At 43.5% G+C, this 25,803-nt stretch overlaps 2 protein-coding genes across 5 annotated transcripts in view; both read left to right on the forward strand.

Moving 5' to 3' along the window:
• The first annotated feature begins 4,331 nt into the window (after positions 1-4,331).
• Positions 4,332-10,214, forward strand: BCDIN3D (BCDIN3 domain containing RNA methyltransferase). Its single transcript, XM_035002706.1, is given in 3 exon segments — positions 4,332-4,595; positions 7,846-8,411; positions 8,413-10,214. Coding segments are annotated over 3 exon segments (876 nt in total). The 5' UTR covers positions 4,332-4,361; the 3' UTR covers positions 8,489-10,214.
• A 13,139-nt stretch (positions 10,215-23,353) lies between these two features.
• Positions 23,354-25,803, forward strand: part of NCKAP5L (NCK associated protein 5 like) — a 31,124-nt gene continuing 28,674 nt past the window's right edge. For 2 of the 4 annotated variants that reach the window (XM_035002712.1, XM_035002708.1), the window contains exon 1: positions 23,354-23,808. The gene's annotated coding sequence lies outside the window, so the exon portion shown is untranslated. The remainder of the gene's footprint in view (positions 23,809-25,803) is intronic. The other 2 variants (XM_035002716.1, XM_035002715.1) reach the window with 2 other exon arrangements.

Raw genomic sequence — 25,803 nt, forward strand, 5'->3', positions numbered from 1 at the left:
ACATACTCTTTGGTTGCTTCTTCATATGGCAATGATTTAATAATACCATTTTTTAGAGAGGACAAAAAAGATAATTCAGTATTTTCTTAGCATGGCAGATTAAATTTGCCCTTTATTTTTTTTTTAAGATTTGCTTATTTGCGGGGAGGGGCAGAGGGAAAGGGAGAGAGAAACCCAAGCCAACTTTGCACTGAGGGTGGAGCCCGACGCAGGGCTCAGTCCCATAACTGGAGCCAAAACCAAGAGCTGGATGCTTAACCAGCTACACCACCCAGGCACACCCAAATTTGCCTTTTATTATTTGATCATTTAGAAAAGTCTCTTTCAGGTTCACAATTTGTTATTGGCAATGTCATGTAAATTTAGTTTGTCATCAAACTGGGGAAAAACTTGGTCAAGTTTCTTTCATCTATGAGCTAAAATTCCAGAGCTTTTAAAAATGTGTAATTTGGGGGCACTTGGGTGACTCAGCCGGTTAAGTGTCTGACTTTGGCTCAGGTCATGATCTTGGGGTCCTGGGATCGAGCCCCGCATCGGGCTCCCTGCTCAGCGGGCAGTCTGCCTCTCCTTCTGCCCTTCTCCCTGCTCATGCTCTCTCAAATAAATAAAATCTTTAAAAAAAATAAAAATGTGTAATTTGTTGTGATTTATTTCCTCATTGTAAATAAATATTCACTTTTACATGTCTCTGTATTTGTAATCTTTTAAAAAAATTTTTATTTAAATTCTAGTTAGTTTACATACCATGCAATAGTGGTTTCTGATTCATCACTTACATAGAACACCCAGTGGTGCCCTCCTTAATCCCCATCCCTCATCTAGGCCATCCCCCACCCACCAAGCACATCCACCCCCACAATTGTATAAGCATCAGGCTCCACAAAACCTGGCCAACTGCAGTGTTGAGCATGCTCCTAGGTGCGCTATAGCTATTTGAGGTGTTGGGGTGACTCAGGCCCCAAGCCCAGGAGCTGAGTATTGTCAGGTCACCTGGGCCAATCAAAAATAAAAAATGGACACAGGTTCAAAAAGTCACCAAAGTGGATCAAACTAAAATGCCTCTTTATGGGCTCACCTCTGAGGTATTTTAGGTCCCCAGTAACATTACCAGACCCACCTCTATCTTTGCTTCTCAAGGATCCCAGGATGAGGAGGAGCCTGCCATTCCCCATCTAGACCTGGTGACTTTTTTATCTTTCTGGTGAACAGTGTTTCAAAAACTCAAAAACATGCCCATGTCCTTAATGAAATCAAACACCTTACTGGCAATAATATATACTGTGTTTAAAAAAGCAAACAAAAAGCGTTTACAAAAGTAAGGTGATTCCAGCGCCTTGAAAATTAAGGGTGGTCAAGGGTTTGTGCTAGCGCCATCTAGTGACAAAAGGAGGTAAGTTCGGCTCACCAAAATCTGTCAAAACACTGGGGAGAGAAATGGTACCAGGGCTGCTGTTCCACCCCGAACTTTTTCTGGAAGTTGTTCAGAGTACTGTGGCTTACTCAATTCCACTATGACTTTTGGTCTTTAACTTATGTCCCCAAATAGATCAGGCAGAGATGGAAGTATGAAGTACAAACTGGGAGGGCAAGAGACAGGGCCCATTTTAACCTCTGCCGCTTAAAATTTTACGGGCAGATAACACGACCTGCAGAGGTCATACTTCACTTCCTTAGAAGTTCAGCAAGCCACTGGCTTCATGTAGCAGGAGGCCTTTTAAGATGGCAGGCCAGGTGGGGAGAGGTCAACACAACTCTGCTGACCCCTGGCTGAACCTGTTGGATATTCTGGGCTATCCTGGCTTCTAACTGGAAACTGCTACCTGGGCTAACCCCTTGGTCTCTCTCCTTACCAGCTCTGTTCTTTTCCTACCTCTGGCTCAGCCCATATTTTGCCTACCTCCATTCCACTTTGTCTGTTTCAGTTCAGCTCCTTTCTTCCTTCCATTCTAATTTTCCTAAAACAAACCTGGCTTTAGTCATCTACTTGCAGCTTCTATTGAGTTTGTTTTTGTTCTCCTAAATTTTACTTCATGTGGTAAGTACACTTAATATGAGATCTATCCTCTTACCAGATTTTTAAGTGTACAGCACAATATTGTTATCTACAGGCACAATATTGTACAACAGATCTCAGATATTCATCTTGCATAACTGAAACTTTGCAGCCATTGATTAGCAACTCCCCCTATCACTCTCCCCCCAGTCCCTAGCAACTACCATTATATTCTTTGTTTCCATGAATTTGACTATTTTAGATACCTTACATAAGTGGAATCATGAAGTATTTGGCCTTCCATGACAGCCTTATTTCACTTAGCAAAATGTCCTCAAGTTTCATCCATGTTGTCACAAAGGCCAGGATTTCCTTCTTTCTTAAGATGAATAATATTCCATTGTATACAATACCACATTTCTTTTATCTATTCATCTGTTCAATGGACACTTGTTTCCACATCTTGACTCTTGTGAAGAGTGTTACAATGAACATGGGAGTGTTACTATCTCTTCGAGAACTTGATTTAAATTCTTTTGGATAAATACCCAGATATGGGATTGCTGGGTCATATGGCAGTTCTATTTTTAATTTTTGGAAGAATTTCCATAGAGGCTGCACCATTTAACATTCCCACCAACAATGTACAAGGGTTCCACTTTCTCCACATACTTGCCAAAACACTTGTCTTTGTTTTTGTTCTTCGATAATAACCATCCTAACATATGTGAGGCAGTATCTCATTGTGGTTTTGATTTGCATTTCCTTGATGATTAGTAACATTGCGTGTCTTTTTACATACCTGTTGGTCATTTGTATGCTTTCCTTTGGAGAAATGTCTATTTAAATCCTTTGCCCAGGGGCTCCTGGGTGACTCAGTTGTTAAACATCTGCCTTCAGCTCAGGTCATGATCCCAGGGTCCTGGAATCGAGCCCCACATCAGGCTCCCTGCTTAGCAGGAAGCCTGCTTCTCCTTCTCCCACTCCCCCTGCTTGTGTTCCCTCTCTCACTGTGTCTCTCTCTATCAAATAAATAAATAAAATCTTTAAAAAAAATAAATCCTTTGCCCAGTTTTTATTTATGTTATTAGTTCTCCGGCTATTGAGTTATAGGAGTTCCTTATACACTTTGGAAATTAATTCCTTACGAGATCTATGGTTTGCAAATATTTTCTCCCATTCTTTAAGTTGTCTTTTTACTCTATCAATGGATTTCATTGCTGTGCATAAGTTTCTTAGTTTGATGTCATCTCACTTGTCTATTTGTGCTTCTGTTGTCTCTACTTTTGGTTTCATATTCATGAAATCATTGCCAAGATCAGTGTTTTCTTTTTTTTCTAGCTATCAGTTTCAGGTCTTACATTTAAGTTCTTAATCCATTTTGAGCTGATTTTTGTGTAAGGTAAGGGTCCACTTTCATTATTTTGCTTATGAGTATCCAGTTTTCCCAGCACCATTTATCAATACTGAGTTTTCATTCAACAAATATTTATTGAGCATCTTTGGGCCAGGCATTATGGTGGGTATAGGGGATTCAAGGCTGGGAATAACATAATGGTTGCAAGCACATCCTCTGGAACCAGACTGCCTGGGTTCAAATCCTGGTACCATCATTTCTAACTGCATGACCTTGAGCAGGTTACAAATTGGTTGTAACCCACTGTCCTCATATATAAAAAAGGGATAACTACGGTCTTTTCTTCACAGGAGTGATATGACGATTGAAAGAATATATGTAGAGGTCCTAGTCAAGTGTTTGGCACCTGATAAGCACTGTCAAGTGCTGGCTCTTAAGGATGGTCCTTGCCTCTCAAGGAGCTCACAACTTACAGTTGGCCCTTTCCACCTGACTCACTTGGCAGTCAGAGCCATCTTGGTCTTCTGACACTTCCAAGTGACCCGAAGCTTCTGGCTACCTTTTCCTGGAACCATGGGATGAACGGGGCGCACGTTCCTGTATCACAGATTCTTTGCGTGACTCTGGGTAAGTAATTTCTACCCTCTGGATCTCACTTAATGCACTTGTAAAGGAATGTAGCTGATCAAAATTTATTTCCAACATCCCAACAAACTTCTTGTTCTGGGTACCTCAAGTTGAAACTGTCAGCTTGGGCAAGTCACTTAACCTCTCTGCCCTCATTTCCTCACCTGTAAAATGGGATAATATTACTCACCACCGCCTAGGCTGTGGTGAGGGTTCGACAAAGCAACGCAAGCCCGGCTGGCAGCGCTCTCCCCGCGGACGTCAGCCTTCAGACCCACCCGCCTTTGCCATTCAACGCACGCGCGCTGGTGCCCGTGCAGCTCGCAAGCCGGCTTCCGACTCCCGACTTCCGGTTCCGCCGGGACCCAGAGACCAGACTGACTAATGGCGGCGTCCACGACACAGGCTACGGGGGGCGTTGAAGAGGCCGCGGCGGACGAGGAACCGCGAATTCTGGAACCCGGGGCAGCCCCATTTGGAAATTTCCCTCATTATTCCCGCTTCCATCCTCCAGAACAACGGCTCCGCCTCCTGCCCCCGGAGCTGCTTCGCCGGCTCTTTCCTCAGAGTTCCGAAACGAGGCCGATCCTGGGGCTCGACGTGGGGTGTAACTCTGGGGTGAGTGACGGGGGCGGGGGCGGAGGTTGGGGAGCCGAGCAGTTGGCTTCCTCCGCTTTCGCTGGGGCTTTGGTTCGGGCATGGCGGTCACACCCATCACGACTTTTCCAAAAAGAATTTAAAGGCGTCGCGTGGGTCAGCCCCGTGCTGCTGCTACCGGACCTCTAGGGTCCCACCACCATCTCTTGGGGAATGATTAGGAATCTTGGGGAGGAATAATTTTTAACTCCGTTCCAAATTCCTGCGTCCCCACCCGTGCGTTCGCCACCTCACGGCCAAACCTCATTTGGGAAGGGTCACCGTATTTGGGCTTCCGGCACTTGCCTCCTGTCTAGCGTAGCTGGCGACCTGGCTTCAGAGACGGGGCTTGCGGAGACTCACCTTTGGGAGCGTAGGGTTGGGATTGGTTTACTGGGAGAGATGAGCCGGGGTGACTGAATCATGTTTGGAATTAAGACTCCTGTGCCATATAGTGTAGGATGGACCCTGGAGCCAAGTGGATATTTATTTAAAAAGCAATGAGTTGACTGAGTACAGTGGAGAGGATCGAGAGGGAGAATACAGCCTCCTAGTGGAGGAAGGCATTGCCACGTCTTCTTACCGCAAAGTATTGTTAAGCGTAGAGTGATTATAGTGAAATCACATCCAGAATATCGAAATGTCTCTCTGACACCTATTGTAACTACTAGCATATCCTAGAGGAGCAGACATTCTGACCCTGTGATTGCAAATTATAGGCATGTAATAAAAAGTAAGTCTCTACTCCTGACCCTAAATTCTCCTTTACCCCTACACAATGGCAACCGCTGTTTATAACTTCCTGGATATGCACCCTATGTGTACACAAGCATTTATGTATGTATAAATATCCTACTTCTTTTAGCTTTATACATAGTAGCACACTGTTTTTCACCTTGCGTTTCACTTGATAATTTGGAGGTCACTCATGTCACTACATTCTTTTTTAGCAGCTTCAAAATTGTATGGATGTACCATAATTTATAGGGTGCTTTATTTACATTTCTAAAACGCCCAGGCCTCACTCTAGACCAACTGATTCAGGATCTTGGGTGATTGAACCCTTGAGTCTGTATTTTCTTTTCTTTTTTTTTTTTTTTTTTAAGATTTTATTTATTTATTTGACAGAGCACAAGTTGGGGGAGCGACAGGCAGAGGGAGAGGGAGAATTAGGTTCCCCGCTGAGCAGGGAGCTCGATGTGGGCCTCCATCCCAGGACCCTGGGATCATGACCTGAGCCAAAGGCAGATGCTTAACTGAGCCACCCAGGCACCCCTATGTTTTCTTTTTTAAGCTTCTAGGGTATTCTGAGATTGGGGAATTGAGGATGGAGAGGGTGAAGAGATGTGGAGGAGTGACTGATGTAGCAAAATGACTAGTCAAACTGGCATACCCAAAATCAGATTGGAAGAGGGAGTCAGAATAGAAATAAGTATGGAAATGGGGAGAAAATTAAGCAGCATAGTATAGGACCTTCCTACTCAAAATGTGGTCCTTGATCTACAGCATCAGTATGACTTGGGTGGCTTATTAGAAATACAGAATCTCAGGGGGCACCTGGGTAACTCTGACAATTAAGGGTCCGATTCTTGATCTCAGCTCAGGTCTTGATCTCAGGGTTGTGAGTTCAAGCCCCGAGTTGGCTGCATGCTGGGTATGGAGCCTACTTAAAAAACAAACTAGAAACACAGAATCTCAGTCCCCCCCACACACAATCTATTAAATCAGCAGCTTTATTTTAATAAGATCCATAGGTGTTATGCATATCATTAATTATTAATATGGATATTAAAATGTGAGAAGCCTGGTATAGAGGAAAGAATCTAATATAGCCTAAATCATTCCATATACTATGTGTGACATTGGACAAGTCACTAGCCTCTGAATCATAATTTTTAAAATACAGAATTTTTTGTGAACTATGCCACACATACAGAAGAGTGCATAAAACATAAATTTACACTTTATGAATTATTATAATGTAGACACCTTTATCACAATAGTCCAGATCAAGAATGAAACATTGTGAGTACCCCATGAATCCCTTATATCACTTCCCCTGTTCATAAAACCCCCCTCCACCCAAAGGTAACAACTAGCCTGATTTTTATTATTTACTTGCTTTTCTTTATAGCTCACTATTTTTGTATCTCTAAACAATGTAGTTTAATCTTACCCATTTTTGAACTTCATATAAATGGAAGCTTACCATGTATTTTGTTTTGTGTCTTGCTTTTTTACTCAGAATTATCTACTCAACATTGTCATCCATATTGATGCACTGAGCTGAATTCCTTCATTTGTAACTGCTATTTAGTATTCCATCTTAATGAATATACCACATTTAAGTATCCATGCTACTATTATTGGACATTAGGTGATTTCCCGCCACACTTTCTTCACTTGCAAAAAGGCCTAAGTATTTTCCTTACAGGATTGTTGCACAGAGCAAAAGGAGGTGATACATAAAAATGCCTTGAAAAAATGGATTAGAACAACATAAATTTGAATTGGTTATAATGGTTATAGAAGTCAACGCTAGAGAAAGGAGATGGTGACTTGTTTAAGAGTCAAAGGTGCTGAGATGGTGAAAATCACAAATCATTAGACTTGGCTAGAAGGAAGAAGATCAGCAGTGACTTTTGGGAGTAATGGATGTAGAAGCAGAATAAATCTCAGAAGGGGGTAGTGAAGCATAAGCCAGGTAGTAAAATTGAGGTTGTAGAGCGAAGGCTAAATGAGGAATCTCTGGAATCCAGACTTACCCAACTACAAGTCTGAAAAGCAGATTTTTATAAGCTGGTGCTTGCTCTGTTCCTCACCTTCCTGGTAAGGGACACTGGTTATGCCCTTGGAACTCTTTCCTCCTCCCTAGGGTCTGAGATACCTAAAAAAAGAAAAAAAGTGAGTTTACCAGCATATTACTTAAGGTGGGAAAGACTGCTCTCAGCTCCTTTGCTGCATTCATTTGGCTGTAACTTTCAACCATACAACCCAAAGTACCATCAATGTCAGGAAGGTATAGAGAGGACACATTATAGCCTGAGACCCCTGGAGGGGGCCGAGAACCTGCTCTGTGGAAAACTTTTTGGGCAACCTGCTTAACCTAGGAGCTTCACATCCTATAAAGCCAAGGGTAAGTGACAGTCCAATGGGATGATAAGAGATAGAGGTTTTTCTTACATTCACTGGTTGAGAGCTGCAATGACAAAGCTCTTTTGGATTTCTCTAGGATCTGAGTGTGGCTCTGTACAAACACTTCCTTTCCCTACGTGATGGGGAGACCTGCTCAGATGCCTCAAGAGAACTCCATCTACTTTGCTGCGACATAGATCCAGTCCTGGTGGAGCGAGCTGAAAAAGAATGCCCTTTTCCTGATGCCCTGACCTTTATCACCCTGGACTTTATGAATCAGAGGACCCGGAAAGTTCTCTTGAGCTCTTTCTTAAACCAGTTTGGACGTTCAGTTTTTGACATTGGCTTTTGCATGTCAATAACCATGTGGATTCATCTGAACCACGGGGACCATGGCCTATGGGAGTTCCTGGGTCACCTTTCCTCCCTTTGCTGCTACCTCCTTGTGGAGCCACAGCCCTGGAAGTGTTACCGGGCAGCTGCAAGGCGTCTCCGGAAGCTGGGTCTTCATGATTTTGACCACTTCCGTTCCCTTGCCATCCGAGGTGATATGGCCAATCAGATTGTGCAGATCTTGACCCAGGACCATGGCATGGAATTAGTATGCTGCTTTGGCAACACCAGCTGGGACCGAAGCCTTCTGCTCTTCAGAGCAAAACAAACCAGAGACTCATCCGATTCCTGAATTACTGACAGAGGAAGGGAAAGAAAGGAACAGATTAAGATTCTGGAGACAGTGAGACAGGAGGGCAGGAAGACCAGGAAAGAGATACTGAATACTAAGAATTAGGTTAACTTGCCTTAATTCATGATTGTAAGGCAGCCTCAAAACGTGGCAGAAGCTTTTGTCCAAGACATACAATTGAAAGAATCAGTATCTATTCCCTACTGTTTGAGTTGATCCTGGAAGAGAATGTATCTGTGGAGCAATGAGCTGGGTTATCCAGATTGAGATGGCCTAGAGAAAGTGATCCTGGTTCTAGGATATGGAAGGGGCTGCTTCTAGTGGTTAGAGACTTATACCAGGCTAGCCTTAGAATGTATCAGTTTCATGGGCAACTTGAATCTAATCTGGCTTCTTCAGGCTTTTTCTGGACTTACTCATCCTGCCTTTCAGGCAAAACCTCACAATACAATCTGGAATGAAGAGTCACTGGCCTGGCTAAAGGAGAGGGTTAGTAAGAAAAACATCTTATCTTTCCAGAGCAGGTCAAGTCTCCAACATGCCCAGGTTCAGCACAACAGGTAACAGATACTGGCCAAAATGCACTGACTAGCATTTATAAAATGTTTAAAAGATTTAAATTATGAACCCAATATCCAGCTGGTACAAATGAAATTAATGAAGTGGGACTGTATAATTATATATAATAAAAGTGACTTGAATATGATTTAGAATGCCCTGTGATTCTGGCGTAGGTAGGAAACTTCTGCTTTTAACCACTCTATCCGGGGAGGTTTCAGCTCAAGAAAAAGAACCTCACCCAAGCTCAGAATGGAAAACATGCCAGAGAGTAAGTTAATTCAGGACTTCTTTTGTTAGCGTCCTCTGCCAAAGCATACCAGTATGGGGGTGGGAATATGTGGAGGGAAGCAGGCATAAAATGCAGTCTACAATTGGATGACTTTAGCATCAATGCTATGGGATAGGTGTCACTGATGTTTGTCAGGTTTTGATACCTATGAGTTGAGTCCAAGGGAAAGTGGAAGATGGAGAAAGATTTGTTTGGTGGAGAGAAGATGAGAAAACAAAATATACCTAGCTAAGAAGGGAGACTAGATTGATGAGCTTCAAAATCCTTAAGATCCTATTATTTTCTGAAGTTATAGGAGGAGTAGGGAATAAGAGAGTCTGAACCACCAGTTAGACATTCGACCTTTTGATGGAGAAGTTAGTAAAAGTTCCTGCTAGAGAATTTCAACTTTATGCATGAGAGAGCAAAAACTGGTGCAGTCCCTAAACGATAGGAGAACGGAACCAAAACCTTCATTTAGGAAAACCAATTTTTCTATTTTGTGCAGGATAATTATGTGGTTGGTGCTATTTCCAATCTCAGACTCCAGTACTACTTTTCAGTCTTTTTATATTCCTGCTCCTGATCACTTTCATCTTAGTGACTCTTCTAGACTTTTACCCTTCTGCAGGTTCTTGACTCTGTATCCCTGCCCCATTAATCTAAACAGATGACCTAACCACCAACCAGCGCCATTCTTGTTAGCTGTGTCAGGAAGTCTTTTCTTGCCCTCAGTCTTAAACTCCTTCATCTTCCCTCCTTTTCACTTCTGAACTTACTCAGTGAGCTTTTACCCAAATAACCTCTGCCCGAATTCCTGATCCCAACCTCCACTACCTCTCCCAAACTGTGCTTTCTTGAGGATCCCCTTGGTGTATCCTTGGCCTCATTGACTCCCTGTCCACCTGCCAACATGCTCAATTCTCTCTCATCTTGAAAACCACCAGCTTTTCGTCTGTCCAGTCTCCCTTCAGGTTTATTCAGTCTCTCCCTCCATCTCTTTACCACCAAACATGAGCAAAGCTCTTGAAAGAATAGACCCCACAGCATCTGCTCTCTCATTTCCCATTCAATGCCAAATCCTGAGGCTTCTTGTTCAGTCTTCCTCCTGGGTCATGGCACTATTCAGCACAACTGACCTTCTTTGAACTTCTTTGAACTGCTCTTCCTTGGCTTCTTCACCGTGCCCTTCTCCCTTTATTCTCTTCATAGCTATCTCTTAGTTTTTCTCTACTCTTAAAGCAGTTAGTTCAAATTTTAATTGAACTTAAGTTACCTGGAGAATCTTGGATTCATCTCCAGAAACAGTGATTCAGGTTAGGAATGGGGTCTGGGAATCGGTTTGGTTTGACTAGATTTGAGTGTTTTTTTGCATTTTTTTATTGTGGTAAAATGTATATAACATAAAATTTACCATTTTAACTGTTTTTAAGTGTACGATTCCATGGCATTAAGTACATTCACAATGAGGAATCGGTTTTTTGTTAAAAAAACCCCAGGTGACTCTTGGCAAACCAAAATAGACCACACTTTGATTGCTTAGGGTCCCTTAGGGTCCATCCAGTCCTCTTCTACATATTTTTCCTCTGATGAGTTCCTCCACTCCCATGCCTTTAGCGACCACCTATATGCTAATAACTCCCAAATATATTTGTGGCCCCACCTCTACAGTTGTAGATTAATATTTTTCCTGTTTTGTAGTCATATCGTCTTAGATAGTTCTTAGTTACCTGAGTCAACAATATCCCAAAGCAAACTCTACCCTCATTCCAAACCTAATCCTATCTGTTGTTGCCATCCACCCATTGCTCAAGCTGCAAACTTCAGTTGAGTCTTCTCACTTATACTCCCCACACTGACAAAGTTACAAAGTCCGGTAAATTGTACCAATTACATGTAAGTCCCATTTATTCCATCCACGTGGCTGGTGCCTACCAGGCATTTCTGTGTTAAGTCATCTACCCTCTAATCCCTGCTGCCAGTGTTCCTTTCCTCAAATATCTAGTTATGCTAGTATTATGCTTAAAAACCTTTAGTGGTTCCCTAGTGCCTAGAGTCCTGTCCTTTATCCAGTGCCTAAACCAATGTTGTTCAATAGTAGCCACATGGTGGGGTGCCTGGGTGGCTCAGACGGTTAAGCGTCTGCCTTCGGCTCAGGTCATGATCTCGGCGTCCTGGGATCAAGCCCCACGTCAGGCTCCCTGCTGAGCGGGGAGCCTGCTTCTCCCTCTCCCTCTGCCTCTGCCTGCCGCCCCTCCTGCTTGTACTCTCTCTCTGTCAAAAAAAAAAAAAAAAAGTAGCCACATGGTATTTAAATTTAAATGAAATAAAATGAAATAAAATTTAAAGTTCAGCTCCTCAGTCATTCTAGCCACATTGCAGGTGTTCAATAGCCAAATGTGACTAGTGGCTACCTTATTAGCACAGATTTAGACCATTTCCATCACTGCAGAGAGGTATACTGAACAGCGCTGGTCTTCATGCTTTTCCTCCACACACCAGTCACGTTGAACTCACCTACCACCCTGTCAGATGTGCCATGTCCTTTCATACCTCTGAGACGTAGCACAAACTCCCTCTGTTTCCCTTCTTTCTCCCCCAGCTCTACCACCTTGCAACCTGGTTGAACCGTTTGTCCTAAAAGATGGCTCAGACGTTACATTTTGTCAGAAATCTTTCCCCCAACTCTTGTGGCACTTTGCATTTTTTATTACATTCTAGTGGGGACTTTGCCTGGAAGCCTCTACTATAGTATTTACCTCATTATATTGTCATCATTTATATGGCTCTGCGCCCCCCCCCCCCCCCCAATAAGACTGATCTCCTCAAGCCTAACTTATCTTTGTACATTGAGGCCTAGCACAATGGCTGACACATGGCAGGCTGCTGAGAAGTACTTGTTGAATTAATATATGGATGAACAAAAGAGAAATGTACCTGAATTCAAGTATTGAGAAGAAAAGGGAGATCTATGATTGGGCAGAAGACTGCCCAGGAAACTGAAATGGGGAGAAATTAGAAAATTGAGAGAGAGAGATAAGCTTAGCCTTTGGCATAGAAGTTTGAGAGTTTTCTCAAACATACATTTGCGATAAAATGTCCATTTTGGGACACCTGCGTGGCTCAGTTGGCTAAGCATCTGACTCAGCTTAGGTCATGATCCCAGGGTCCTGGGTTCAAGCACCCATGTTGGGCTCTCTGTGCAGTGGGGAGTTGGCTTCTCCCTCTTCCTCTGCCCTTCCCCTCCCCACCCCCCACAGCTCGTGCTCTGTCTCTCTCTCAAATAGATAAAATCTTTAAAAAATATAAATAAATGTCCATTTCAAGGCCTGGGCTATTGATGCTTTGGTACAGGACAGCAAGACTAGATATAAAAATTTGGAAGTCATTCATATACAGTGACTGAGGTTTAAAGAGTAGTAAATTCCAAAAATACATGGATATGATGAGAGGACCAGGTCCTAGGTCTGAGGGCTGCCAGTAGTTATTGAGTGAGGGGGGGGGAGGAAGAACCAAAAGAGGTCTGGTTAGAAACAGGAAAAAAGGAAAAGAAGAGATAGTAATATAGCACCATTTGCCAGACAACAAAGCCAAAGCAGAGCTGGGCTCCGAACCTAGGCAGTGTGGTGGCAGAGTCTGGGCCTTGGCTACTATGCCTTGTGATGTCACAGATATCCAAGATTGGGAAGAGACTCCAGAGAGCCAGTGTAAAAGAGCATGAGCTTTGGAGTTACTGTGCTTCCTCAAGTTACATGTTCAAACCTGAGAATAGGGACCCAGCCAGGCCACGCTTGGCTATTCCAGATATTCTTAGAAATCCCCAGAGAAGTCGGGCCTAATTCTAGGTTGAGTAGTACTCTAGGTTGAGTACCTGAGTAGCACTCCTGCTGCGGCCTACCATTTAAACAGGCTTGGCCCTCCTGAGTGCTTTGGAAAAGCAGTTGACAGCTACATAGAGCAGACACAGGCACTCTTAAGTCTCTCTCAGTCCTCATTACCTTCTCACTCTAACTTTCACTCGCCAGCTACCCTAACCTTCCCCTGAATTCCTGAAATTCCCAATCTGCCCCAAACTTTGATCCCTGAGTAGGACCTCCTAAAAGTGAGTTTCAGTCTGTTTCATGCTTAGGAGATAGGGATTCCAAGGCCACCTCCAGGGTGTATTAAGATCCTGAGATCGGTCAGGTCCTTCTCAGCCCCATGAGATCAAGTTTGACCCAGGAACAGTGCAGTGGAAAGAATCAGGTTTGGAATTGAGATCTGTCAGTAACTCCTTGCATGACCACCCTGTTCAAGTCACTTAACCTCTCTGAACCTCGGTTTATTCATCAGTACAACTGAAATCACAAGACCTTCCTTTTCCTATGCCCAAATGAACTGGAGGGTGGACAGGTATTTTGCAAAATGTAGAATGTTAAAAACAAGCTGCTATGACATTCTATAAGTATGCCACAGACTACAACTATGTTTGTTAGATTAAAGGCTTATGAGAAAAACATCTCTGTAGAAAACATGCATCTTACTATCTAATAATTTGTTTTTTAGGACAAGGAAGTAATGAGAAGTTCAGCTTCAGCACTACAGAGCATTTTAAAGGAGGCAATGCTGGGAGGGAATGATCATTGCTAAGGAAATGAGGCCAGTTTATGATGGTTTCCAGTGATCACAGTGATTAGAGATGTGAATTTACCTACTTCTCTGTAAATCTTAAGGATACTTTGAAACCTTGTGACTCTGCTGCTGGTGCTCTCTCCCTTCACCAGGGCAGTGCAAAGAAATGTATATGACGCTGTGGCAGGTTGAATAATGGCCCCCTAAGATGTTCACATCCCAATCCCTGGAACTTGTGAATGCTACCTTAGATAGCAAAAGGGACTTTGTAGATGTGTACAGATGTGTAGATACATAGATTAAGGATTACAGATTTTGAAATTGAAAGATTAATCTGGATTATCAGGACAGACCCTAAATGTAATCACAAGTATCCTTACAGGAGGGAAGCAAAGGAAGATTTGACCACAGCAGGAGAGAAAGTGGTAGAAGCAGGAGGTTGGAGTGATGTGAGGAAGGGTTGTGAGCCAAGAAATGCAGTTAGAAAAGGCAAGGAAATGGACTCTCCCCTGAAGCCGCCAGAAGGAATGCAGTCCTGACAACACCTTAATTTTAGACTTCTGACCTCCAACACTGTAAGAAAATAAATTTGTGTTGTTTTAAGCCAATAAGTTTGTAATGATTTGTTAACAACAGGAACAGGAAACTAATACAGGGGCTCTGACTACAATGAGACTAGACTACAAGCCAAGTGGCACCTGTCCCAAATAACTCCTTGATGGCAGAAAATGGCCCCAGTGACCAAAGGGATAGGCAGGGGTTCCATCTACATGGTTAACTGAGGAATCTTCAATCACCAAAACCTTTGGGAGATGCTTCCGCATCTGAACCTGACCTCTTCTGTTGGCTGAGCAGTTACCTGACCTGTTGACAGGAACTGTTGTATTTCAAGTCTGTAGCAGTTAGTTTCAGAGAAGATGTATAGTATTCATTAAGATGAGGCCTTGATACCAGGAAGGTATTGATTGCATACTGGCTTATGAGAGCCTTTGGAGACAGAATATCTTTGGCTCCAAGAGATCATCTTATTTATCCTCAAACCAGCATAATTTAGGAGCCAACACTAAGCATGATAAGCCTTCTTTAGGGACAAGAATAGACAATGGTCCTGGATATACTTTAACTTAAAAAAAATATATGTGTATATATATATGATCCAGTATTGATCATATAATGATCATTTCAACATGTAGTCAGTACAGAAATTATTGATGAGATAATGTTATATTATTTTTTTATTCCATCTTCAAAATCTGATGTGTATTTTAACTTGCAGCTTGTCTCAATTTGGACCAGCCAATTTCAGATGTGGCCAATGCATACACTTTTGTGGCAAATCAAGTATTTTATCAAATTCCTTCTAAATGCCCAGTGTGCTTTTAGCTTCTTTGAGGGGTAGGGAAAAGTAGATTAAAGAACCCTGGACTTCCAGAGGTTAGATTTGACTCACTCAGCAAATATGTTAAAGTTGAGAAAAGGAGAGGCTCAAACAAGGCAGCACGTTATCATGTGAGCTTCAGCAAAGGAAAAATCTTTGTGGGCTACAATGGGCATGGAAGACTTTCTAGAGGATATGGGATTTGAGCTGTTCCTGAAAGGAATATAGCTTTTGCAAGGATGGACAAGAGGGAAAGGAGCATGCCCCGTGAGCCTGGAGAAAGGAACGTTTCAGCAGAGGTACAAAGGAATGGGTGTTGTATACGTTGAGAACAGATAGGACTAGCTGGTCTAAAATGGAGATGTCATTCTGAGCAGTACTGAGAAATAACAGTGGTCTTCGCCATTTAACTAGATTTTGGATGAAATGAAAAGAAAACCCATAAGCATACTAGAGAAAAAATGTTTTAAAAAAGGTACTTTCTAAACATAAAAAGCCTAAAAGCCATCAGGGAAAAGACCAATAAATCTGACTACCTACGGCAAAGGAAAAAGAAAATCCAATAAAGTCAGAAGACATACACCAGCTAGGGAAACAATCTGCAATACATGTGACAGACAAAGGGTGAATTTCATTATAACACAACTCTTACACGTCTATTAGAAAAAGGCATTCACAAAAAAATGATAATGGCAGATAAAACACCTGAAAACTTGTTTAATCTTACTAATTACATGCAAATAAAAAATGCAAGAATATTTCGGCACTTACAACAATATTCACAAATTTTTTAGACAGTGATGGTGAGAATGTGGGAAGATAGGTATTCTTACACCCTGTTAGTGGGGATGGTAAATTAGCATAACCATATGGAAGGCAATTTTTCACAAATTTTTTAGACAGTGATGGTGAGAATGTGGGAAGATAGGTATTCTTACACCCTGTTAGTGGGGATGGTAAATTAGCATAACCATATGGAAGGCAATTTCTCGATATTTATCAAAACGTACACTGCACATACCCAGGAATTCCATTGCTAGGAATTTATCCTGTGGATATACTCACATAAATATGCAAGGATGTATGTACAATGTTATCCATTATAGTTGTCTGATAAAAGTGAGAAGCTGGCAACAATCTAAATGCCCATCGGTAGGAAACAAATAATATGGTACAGCCATGAATGGATTACTATGCAATTGTTAAAAAGAACAAGATAGTTCTATCTCTGTTAAAATAGAAAGGTCTCCGAGATATTTTAAGTGTAAGAAGTAAGGTGCAGAACAGTATGAATGGTAAGAGTCCACTTTTGTACCTTTTAGATTTTTTTTTTTTTTTTTTGGACAGAGAGCGAGCAGGAGCACAAGCAGGGGGAGTGGGAGTGGGAGAGGGAGAAGCAGGCTTCCCGCGGAGCAGGGAGCCTGATGCAGGGCTCAATCACAGGACCCTGGGATCATGACCTGAGCCGAAGGCAGATGCTTAACGACTGAGCCACCCAGGCGCCCCTCACTTTTGTACCTTTTAAAAAGAATATATACATAGGAGGTAATAAAACATCTAAAAGTGAAAATCAATTTGCAGTGTGAGCATATTTAGTCATATTGAAGAATCAGCCAGAAAGTTAAAGTGGCTCATTACTGGAAATGGGAAATGCAGCACATAATTGCTCTTGTGTTGTTTGGTTTGTTAACCATATGCACATAATGCTTTTAAAAATAATGAATTTTATGGGGCGCCTGGGTGGCTCAGTCGGTTAAGCGTCTACCTTCGGCTCAGGTCATGGTCCCAGGGTCCTGGGATCGAGCCCCACATCGGGCTCCCTGCTCAGCGGGAGGCCTGCTTCTCCCTCTCCCACTCCCCTGCTTGTGTTCCCTCTCTCGCTGTGTCTCTCTCTGTCAAATAAATAAATAAAATCTTAAAAAATAATAATAAAAAATAAAAATAATGAATTTTAAGTAAGTTTTGAAATTAAGTAGTATCTTTCTAAAAATAGCTTTCTAAAAGAATTCTCATCACCTGTTGCCCCGCCCACCTGCCTATAACTTTTCCCTCAAAGCACAGTCAAAATTCTTGAAAAAGTTTTAAATACTTCTTGCCTCCATTCCTACTTTGTACATCTTTCTCAACCCTTCAAAATTTGGTTTTGCCAAAGTCACCAATGATGTGGCTAAAGTCAGCAGGTATGTCTCAGTCTGATCCAACCTGACAGTAATATTGGGAACTTTTTTTTTTTTTTGGAAACCCCTTGGGCTCTGGTGACAGCACTCACCCAGTTGTCTTCCTCCTTCTCTAGAGACCCCTCTCTAATGTTGCTGTTCCTTAGGGTTCTGTTCCAGTCCCTCTTTCCTCACATGATCTCCACTCCATTTCTTCAGTTACCATCTATGTTCTGATGTTCTCATACCTCACAAATCTCTTATCTCTAGTCCAGATCTCTCTCCTTAGCTTCAGAATTACTTATCCAACAGCATTATTCATTAATACTTTCCAACCTTTTCCATATCATGGCACACATAAAGAATGATGGTATTTTCATGGCAACACACCTTACCAAGACTGCTGTCTTTCCAAGGAAGTTCGTGCTCCCCTGAGGGTTGAGAAAATATGCAGCACATCTGTAACCTCTTCCTGGGGCACAACAGTTGGGAAGCTCTTACCTCTTGGATAGACATTTCCACTGGGACATCCTCCAGGCATTTCAATGTTAACATGTTTGGAAGTGAGCATATCATTTCCCAAAACTGCTCTTCCTCCAGGGCTTTCCATTTCATTGAGTGGCCCTACCATCTGCAAGTGACCTAGTCCAGAAGTCTTGGCTTAGCCCTCTGCTTCCCTCCCCTTCCAATCCTAAGACCTGCTGACTCTGCTACCATTACCTCTATCACTTTCCTAGTCCAGAGCACATCATTTCCCATTTTTCCCCTCAATTACTACAAAAACTTTCTGTCTGTTCTCCGACTTCAATCTTGCTCTCTCTAAACTGTTCTCCACATTGCAACCACAGTAATCTTTCTAAAATGCAATTCTGATTATGCTAACCCCCGCTTAAAGCCATTCAAAGGACTGATGTGAGCAGTGATCTACCGGTCACTCATCAGCACCATATGCACCATTAGACTATGCTGCCAAACTTGTATTACTAGCAGCTTGTAGCAACAAGAGGCCTAAGAGACCTAGCTTGTTTTACAACACAGACAGCTCAAGTAAAGAACAGTATGTGATGGGGGTCCTAGGTGGCTTAGTCAGTTGAGCATCCAACTCTGGTTTCAGCTCAGGTCATGATCTCAGGGTCATGAAATTGAGCCCCACGTCAGGCTCCAAGCTTAGCGAGGATTCTGCTTCAGATTCTCTCCCTCCCTCTCCCTCTGCCCCTCCTGCTCTCTCTCTCTCTCTCTCAAATAACTAAACAAATCTTAAAAAACAATACGTGATGAATGGTATATTACAAGGGTGGAAAACCAACTATGGGACTTCTGTATAGTTTTTATTTATTTATTTTTTTATTTCCTGTATAGTTTTTAATAATTTAAGTGAATAATACCACTGAGGATTTAAAGTGTCTTAAGCCCCATCATAGACAGAAAGTGATCATGGGGTAACAGTAGTTATACTTCTTTAACCTCCTATCAGTGAAAATGAAGGTTTATAAAGTATAGAGAATCTGCCAAAATCTGAATGCCTAAACTTTCAAGTATACAAGAGCCTTTGAGTAAGGAGGGCAGATAGTTGCTCTGACAAGTGCAGATGTTCTGGCTGTGTTTTTTTAAAAAAGGGTAAACATCTAAGTGAAAAGTATAAAAATCCAGATGGTCTGTTTATTTCCCAAAATTTAGTTATTTGGAAACATCCCAAAATAGTTAGAAATGCTTGGCACACTATTAAGGTTTTTTTCCCTATGCTTTTGGAATGCAGTAGATATAGGGAGTCTTACTGGATTTTTAAGCCCTGTGAGGAAAGGATCATGTCTAATTTTGGGTGTAAACCCATGACTAGTCCACTGATCCTGATTCAATAAATATTGGATGGTTGAATGAATAAGAATTAATCACTGCTGCAAGATTCCAAAAATGCCACTATCTATCATCAAGCTCCCTAAAGACTCCATCAAAAAACTATTAGAATATGATTTCTCCCTCTCCCTCTGCCTGCTGCTCCCCCTGCTTGTGCGCTCTCTCTCTCTCTCTCTGTGTCAAATAAAATCTTTAAACAAAAACAAACAAAAAAACTATTAGAATAAATGACTAATAGGGGCACCTGGATGGCTCAGTCGGTTAAACGTCTAACTTCAGCTCTGGTAGTGTTCTCGGGGTCTTGGGATCAAGCCCTGTGTCTGGCTCCGTGCCCAGCGGGGAGTCTGCTTGTCCTTCTGCCTCTGCCCCTCCTCCACTTGTGCTCTCTGTCTCTCAAGTAAATAAATAAGATCTTAAAAAAAAAAAGGATAAATGACTAATAAATTCAGTAAAGTTGCAGAATACACACTTAATATACAGAAATCTGTTGTGTTTCTATATAATAATAAACTATCAGAGAAATTAAGAAAACAATCCCATTCACAATTACATCAAAAAATAAAATACCTAGAAATAAATTTAACCAAGGAAGCGAAAGACCTGTACTCTGAAAACTGTAACACATTGATAAAATTGAAGAAGACACAAATAAATGGAAAGATACCCCCTGCTCATGGATTGGAAGAATTAATATTGTTAAAATGCTCGTATTAGCAAAAGCAATCTACAGATTCAATGCAATTCCTATCAAAATACCAATGACATTTTTCACACAAATAGAACAAATAATCCTAAAATTTGTATGAAACCACAGAATACCCTAAATAGCCAAACCAATCTTGAGAAAGAACAAAGGTGGAGGCATCACAATCCCTGCTCACTGATTTCAAACTATACTACAAAGCTGTAGTAATCAAAACTGAATGATACTGGCACAAAACAGATACAAAGGCCAATGGAACAGAATTGAGAACCGAGAAATAAATCCACACATATGTGATCAATTAATCTATAACAAAGAAGGCAAGAATATACAATAGGAAAAAGACCATCTCTTCAATAAATGGTGTGGGGAAATTGTGCAATTATAAGCAAAAGAATGAAACTGAACCCCTATCTTAACATTATACACAAAAATCAACTCAAAATGGATTAAAGGCTTGAATGTAAGACCTGAAACCATAAATGTCCTCGAAGAAAACATAAGCAATGAGTTCCCTGACATCAGTCTTAGCAATATTGTTTTGGATCTGATTCCACAGGCAAGGGCAACAAAAGCAAAAAAATAAACAAATGGGACTACAGCAAACTGAAAACCTTTTTGCACAGTGGAGCAAGCTCTCAAGAAAATAAGGCAACTTACTGAATGGAAGAAAATGTTTGCAAATCATAAATGTGATAAGGGGCTAATTTCTAAAATATATAAAGAACAACAGCAAAAACAAAAAATCTGATTTCAAATTGGCAGAAGAGGGGCAATGGGGCAAAAAAAATTTTTTAAATGAGTAGATGGTCTGAGTAGACATTTTTCCAAAGACACACTAATGCCCAACAAGCACATGAAAAGATGCTTGATATCACCTAACCATCATGGAAATGTACATCAAAACCACAATGAGGTATCACCTCACAGAATGGTTATTATTAAAAAAAAAAAAAAAGAAATAAGTGTTGGGGTGCCTGAGTGACTCAGTTAAGTGTCTCCCTTTGGCTCAAGTCATGATCTCAGGGTCCTGGGATTGAGCCCCATATCAGGCTCCCTGCTCAGTGGGAAATTTGTTGTCCCTCTGCCTCTGCCCTTCCCCCTGCTCGTGCTCTCCCAAATAAATAAATAAAATCTTAAAAAAAAAAAAGTGTTGACAAGGATGAGGAGAAAAGCAAACACTTACACACTGTTGGTGAGAATGTAAATTGGTGCAGCCACTATGGAGAACAGTATGGAAGTTACTCAAAAAATTAAAAAGAACTACCATATGATCCAGCAATTCCACTCTGGGTTTTTATTCCAAGAAAACAAAAACACCCCCATGTTCACTGCAGCATTGTTTACAATAGCCAAGATATGGAACAACCTACGTGTCCATCAATAAATGAGTGGATAAATAAAATGTGTGTGTGTGTGTGTGTATACATACATATATATAATACATATAATATACATACAATGGAATATTACTCAGCCATAAAACAGAATGAAATCTTGCTGTTTGCAGCAATATGGATGGACCTTGAGGATATTATGCTAAGTGAAATAAGTCAGAAAAAGACAAATACCCTATGATTTCACTTACATATGGAATCTGAAAAACAAACAAAACCAGACATATAGATACAGAGAACAGATTGATGGTTGCCAGAAAAGAGGAGGGTAGGAGGGTGGGCAATATGCGTGAAGGGGATCAAGAAGTTTAAACTCCCAATTATAAATAAGTCATGGGGACGTATTTTACAACATGGGGAATATGGTCAATAATATTGTATTAACTTTGGTGACACATGGTAACTAGACTTATGGTGATCATTTTGCAATACAATGTTGTACACCTGAAACGAATATGATACTGTATTTCCATAATAATACTTCAATTAAAAAAAAATAAGGTGAGCTTTCTCAGAAATGAAAACATGTTCAGGAAGAGATATGCACAAGAATATAACAGCCCCAAAACCGGAAACACCCAAATATACATCAACTGGAGAATGGATAAATAGTGATATAGTCATACAATGGAATATTACTCGGTAATAAAAAAGAACAGATTCACATTAGTCAAAAACATTACTAAGCTAAAGAATATAGACCCCAAAAATGCATACTATTTGATTACACTTATGTGAAAGCCAAGAACAGACAAAACTATGGTTATAGAACTCAGGAGGTTGCAGGCGGTGGGTGGTGGTAGGTGCAGGATAGTTGACAATAAATATAAAGGGGCATGAGGGAATTTTCTGGGGTGATGACTCACTATCTTGTTTTGGGTGTTACACAGGTGTATATTATTGTTGAAATTCACCAGATAGAACATCTAAGATCTGCATTTTATTGTATGTTAAGGATAAATCAATTTTAAACCAAAGGTGAGCGAGCTGGTGGTAATAACCATCATGACATCTTTTAGGCTCCAGTAATAACTGATCTCAGGCACTCATTTCTATGCTCAAGAACCCAAAATGACTTCTTTATCACTTATTCTGTCAAATCCATACTGTCATTCTGATCTTCTCCATACAAAACCTCCTCCACTGACTTACACTTCCCACCCAGCCAAGGTGATCTGCTCACTGTCCCAGGCAGCTAATTTGCTCTTCCTGCCTCTTTGTGTCCTTACCCTGCCTGAATCTATTCAAGTTCTCTCTGTGCCCTTCAAATCCCATTCTAAATTAGGGAGCCTCCTTCAGAGAGGAACTCTTGATTAATCCTAGCCAATTTGAGCACCCCAAGATCCCTCAGCTTTCATGTTCCTTTATTGGACTTAATATGATGCGTTAATACATTCCGTGTACACAACAGAAGCGATTTTAATAAAATGGGCAGAGACAGTGACTAGGGATCCCTTTGTATTTCTCTGCAGAACCCCAACCTGCATTAGCGGGCCAATCACTACCATGCAGATTGTGAAGACTATACGGTATCCAGACAAGGGCAAATAGATATTTAATCAAGGACCATTGAGAATGGTACTGAAGGGAGCTTTGAGGCCCTGCAGGGGCCTAGGTGGGCTGTTTGCTTTTCTTTTAAGCACGCGGTTAGTTCAACAGGGCAGGCACTCGTTCCCATCAAGATAGCAAGTGGCTGAGAACAAGGTTATATCTTTTTTATGCTCAGCCTTACCTCCTCCAGTGAGGAAACGACCAGCACTACTCTGAAAGCAGCGGAGCCTGTTCCTAGCGCCCAGCTTTCCACACTACTGGGAAGACCCAATCCCGATCCGGAGAAGGAAAAGTGAGGAGGGAGCATTTAAGGCCAAGGAGGCACTCAAGCGTCGTCCCATAGATTTACACCCAACACGTAGCAGGAAGGCAAATTACAAACACCAACGCTCACAACCACACATACACGTGCACGCCCAGCCCCACAGAAGCAGACGCGCATGCCCGTGGCTCCGCGCGCACCTACTTAGTTTTCTCTGCTATAGATGCCCCTCATTCCACCCCTGCTCGGCCCAGCGCGGCTTCTCCTACCCCGGCACGGGGGAGGTTTACCAAGCCCGACCCGACCGGGCCCGAGGAGAGTGTTTCTCTATTGGGGGAGGGGAGGTCCTTCCCACCGGGGCGGAAGCGGCGCTCTCGGAACGGGCGGACTTAGCTCTCGTCCTGGGAACATCTGGAGGGGGCTGGGAGGGGCGCGCATCCAAGACGAACGTGGATTGGCTGCGCGGAAGGAGGGAGGCGAGGTCTGGGCGAGGGGCGGGGCTCACTGGCCCCTTTAAAGCCTTGACATCAAGAGGCGGCCCCAGCACCCCCCTTCTTCTGCCCCCCGCCCCCGAGCCGCGGCCATGGACCCGGCGGATCTGGCCTGCGCTGGCCCAGCTCAACACCTGATTTCGGTGAGTTCCAGGCCTACTTGGGATTTAAAGGGCGGCGAGTGGAGGGTCTGCAAGCTGTGGGCTGGGGGTGGGCGGTTTGAAGGGTAAGGCTCTCGTGGCAGCCTTGGGTCGGAGGGGGCGGCGCGCCTTCCTGCCCGGACCTCGCTGCCTGCCCCTCCCTCCCGCCCCACTGTCCCCGGCGGGGGTGGGGGGGTGGGGGTCCGGCTGCGACTCTGTCCACCCCCACCCCACCCCCTCCCGCCCCCCGCGCCCTCCTCGCGCACACTCCATGGCCCCGGAAGGGAAACTTTCGGGACAGGGGGATGTTCCGGGGGCCGGTCTCCCTCCCTCTTTGAAAGCACTGACCTTGCCCCAGCTGCGCACCCCACCCCACCCGCATCCCACCGTCCGGGTGCCGCTTAGCGGTGCAGGGTTGTTGCGCAGGGGGGGGTGGGGGTGGAGGGACGCTCTCCCCAAAGCGCAGGCGCGGAGACGAGCCCTGGGCTCCTCTTCGCCCTCCTTGCAGTCCCCGTGGCCTGGGGCGGTAGGGCGTGGGGAAGATGGGGAGAGGCGGAGAGATCAGGGTCTCTAGGAACAATCCTTCGGTGGCTTTGAGGGGCTGCGGGAAGGACGGAGGCGGGGGGCCAGCAGGCTGAACACTAAAGAGAGGCTGAGGGAGGGAGAAGGGCTGGGCAGGGTGTGGGGCCAGGGCAGCGCCTGCAGAAAAGGCTCTCTGGGTCCTGGCTGCGGTGCCAGAAGAATGCAGAGAATTTATCTGTGCCCGACACTCCCCTGGCCTAGGCCGACTAGAAAAGCGGCTCACCGAACCCCAGCCCCCTTCTTATTCTGGGCTCAAGCTCTCAGGTCTCCAGCCCTGGCACTGCCCCAAGGGCACGGAGGTCCCTCGCCTCCCGCGGGCCTGGTTTTCCAGACTCTCAGCGCTGTCCACCCAGCCAGCCAGCTCCTGCTTAAACGCTCGCCTTTCTGAGGAACCAGGGGTCTTAGACTGACGGCAGATCCCTCTTATTCCCTCCCAGCCGCTCTCTCCTTCCCCTTGGGTCCTCCTGCCTAAGCGCAGTTGTCTGCCAGAGGCCGCGGCTGGAGGCAGATGCCTGGGACAGGGATGGTACTGGGAGACAGTGGCTGACCGTTCTGTGGTCTGCACTCAATGGGGAAAATGAACCCAGCCTAGTTGCCTTGTTGCAGACCCTGTCTTGCAAGACCCCTTGTCTTTCAAGAAGGAAGACACAAAATTCACTACTCCTATTGGTTCCCTGTCTTTCTAGGAACAGCCTAGCTTCAGTGGGTTTCCTACTTCAGAGAAACATGTGTATTCCTGTCTGGGGAGAGATAGTCGCACATAGTTCAACTTTGTTTTCAAAGTCTGTGGTCTGTGCATGAGGTGGCTCAGGCCCTCCAGCATCTTTCTTCAGCTTAGGGCTTTGGAACAGAGTGGGAACCTGGGGACGCAGATGGCCTGGGTTGCAGGGAGGAAGGCTGTTCCACAATAGGCAGAAACCAATGTATATGAAGACCAAGCTGCTGTCACTGTGGACTGGGAGTCTGAAGCACTGGTCCCTGCTCTTCCCAGCTTGCTGTGTGACTTTGGCCCAGACAGTCTGCCTCTCTGGGGCTCTTTTCCCTCATGTGTAAAATTCAGCAGTTGTTCTGGAAAGCTCTAACATTCCCTTTCACTTGTTGACCTTGTGTGGTTACATTGATAAGTGACTGAAAGGGAGAAAGGTCCCCTGGCTGGGGGACTTAGTTTGAGGAGGTAGGTGTTGACTGATACAGTTACCCAAGTCACAGTTACCCAAGGTTGCAGGGGTGCAGACTTCCTTATTCTCCTAAGACTAGCCATTGTCTTGCTCACCCCTAGTGGCTTGGGGTGTGAACTCTTGCTGGCTGGGGTTTGGCCCACCCATCGAGGCCTCTGCTGAGATATCCTGGCAGGCCAGTCTTTGAGTTGGGCCTTTGGGGAGGAGTTGAGAGAAGGGTAGGCAACCAAGGGCCAGC

Source organism: Mirounga leonina, unplaced genomic scaffold (genome assembly GCF_011800145.1).
Source record: "Mirounga leonina isolate KUSES-001 unplaced genomic scaffold, KU_Mleo_1.0 Mir_126, whole genome shotgun sequence".
Classification (NCBI taxonomy): Eukaryota; Metazoa; Chordata; class Mammalia; order Carnivora; family Phocidae; genus Mirounga; species Mirounga leonina.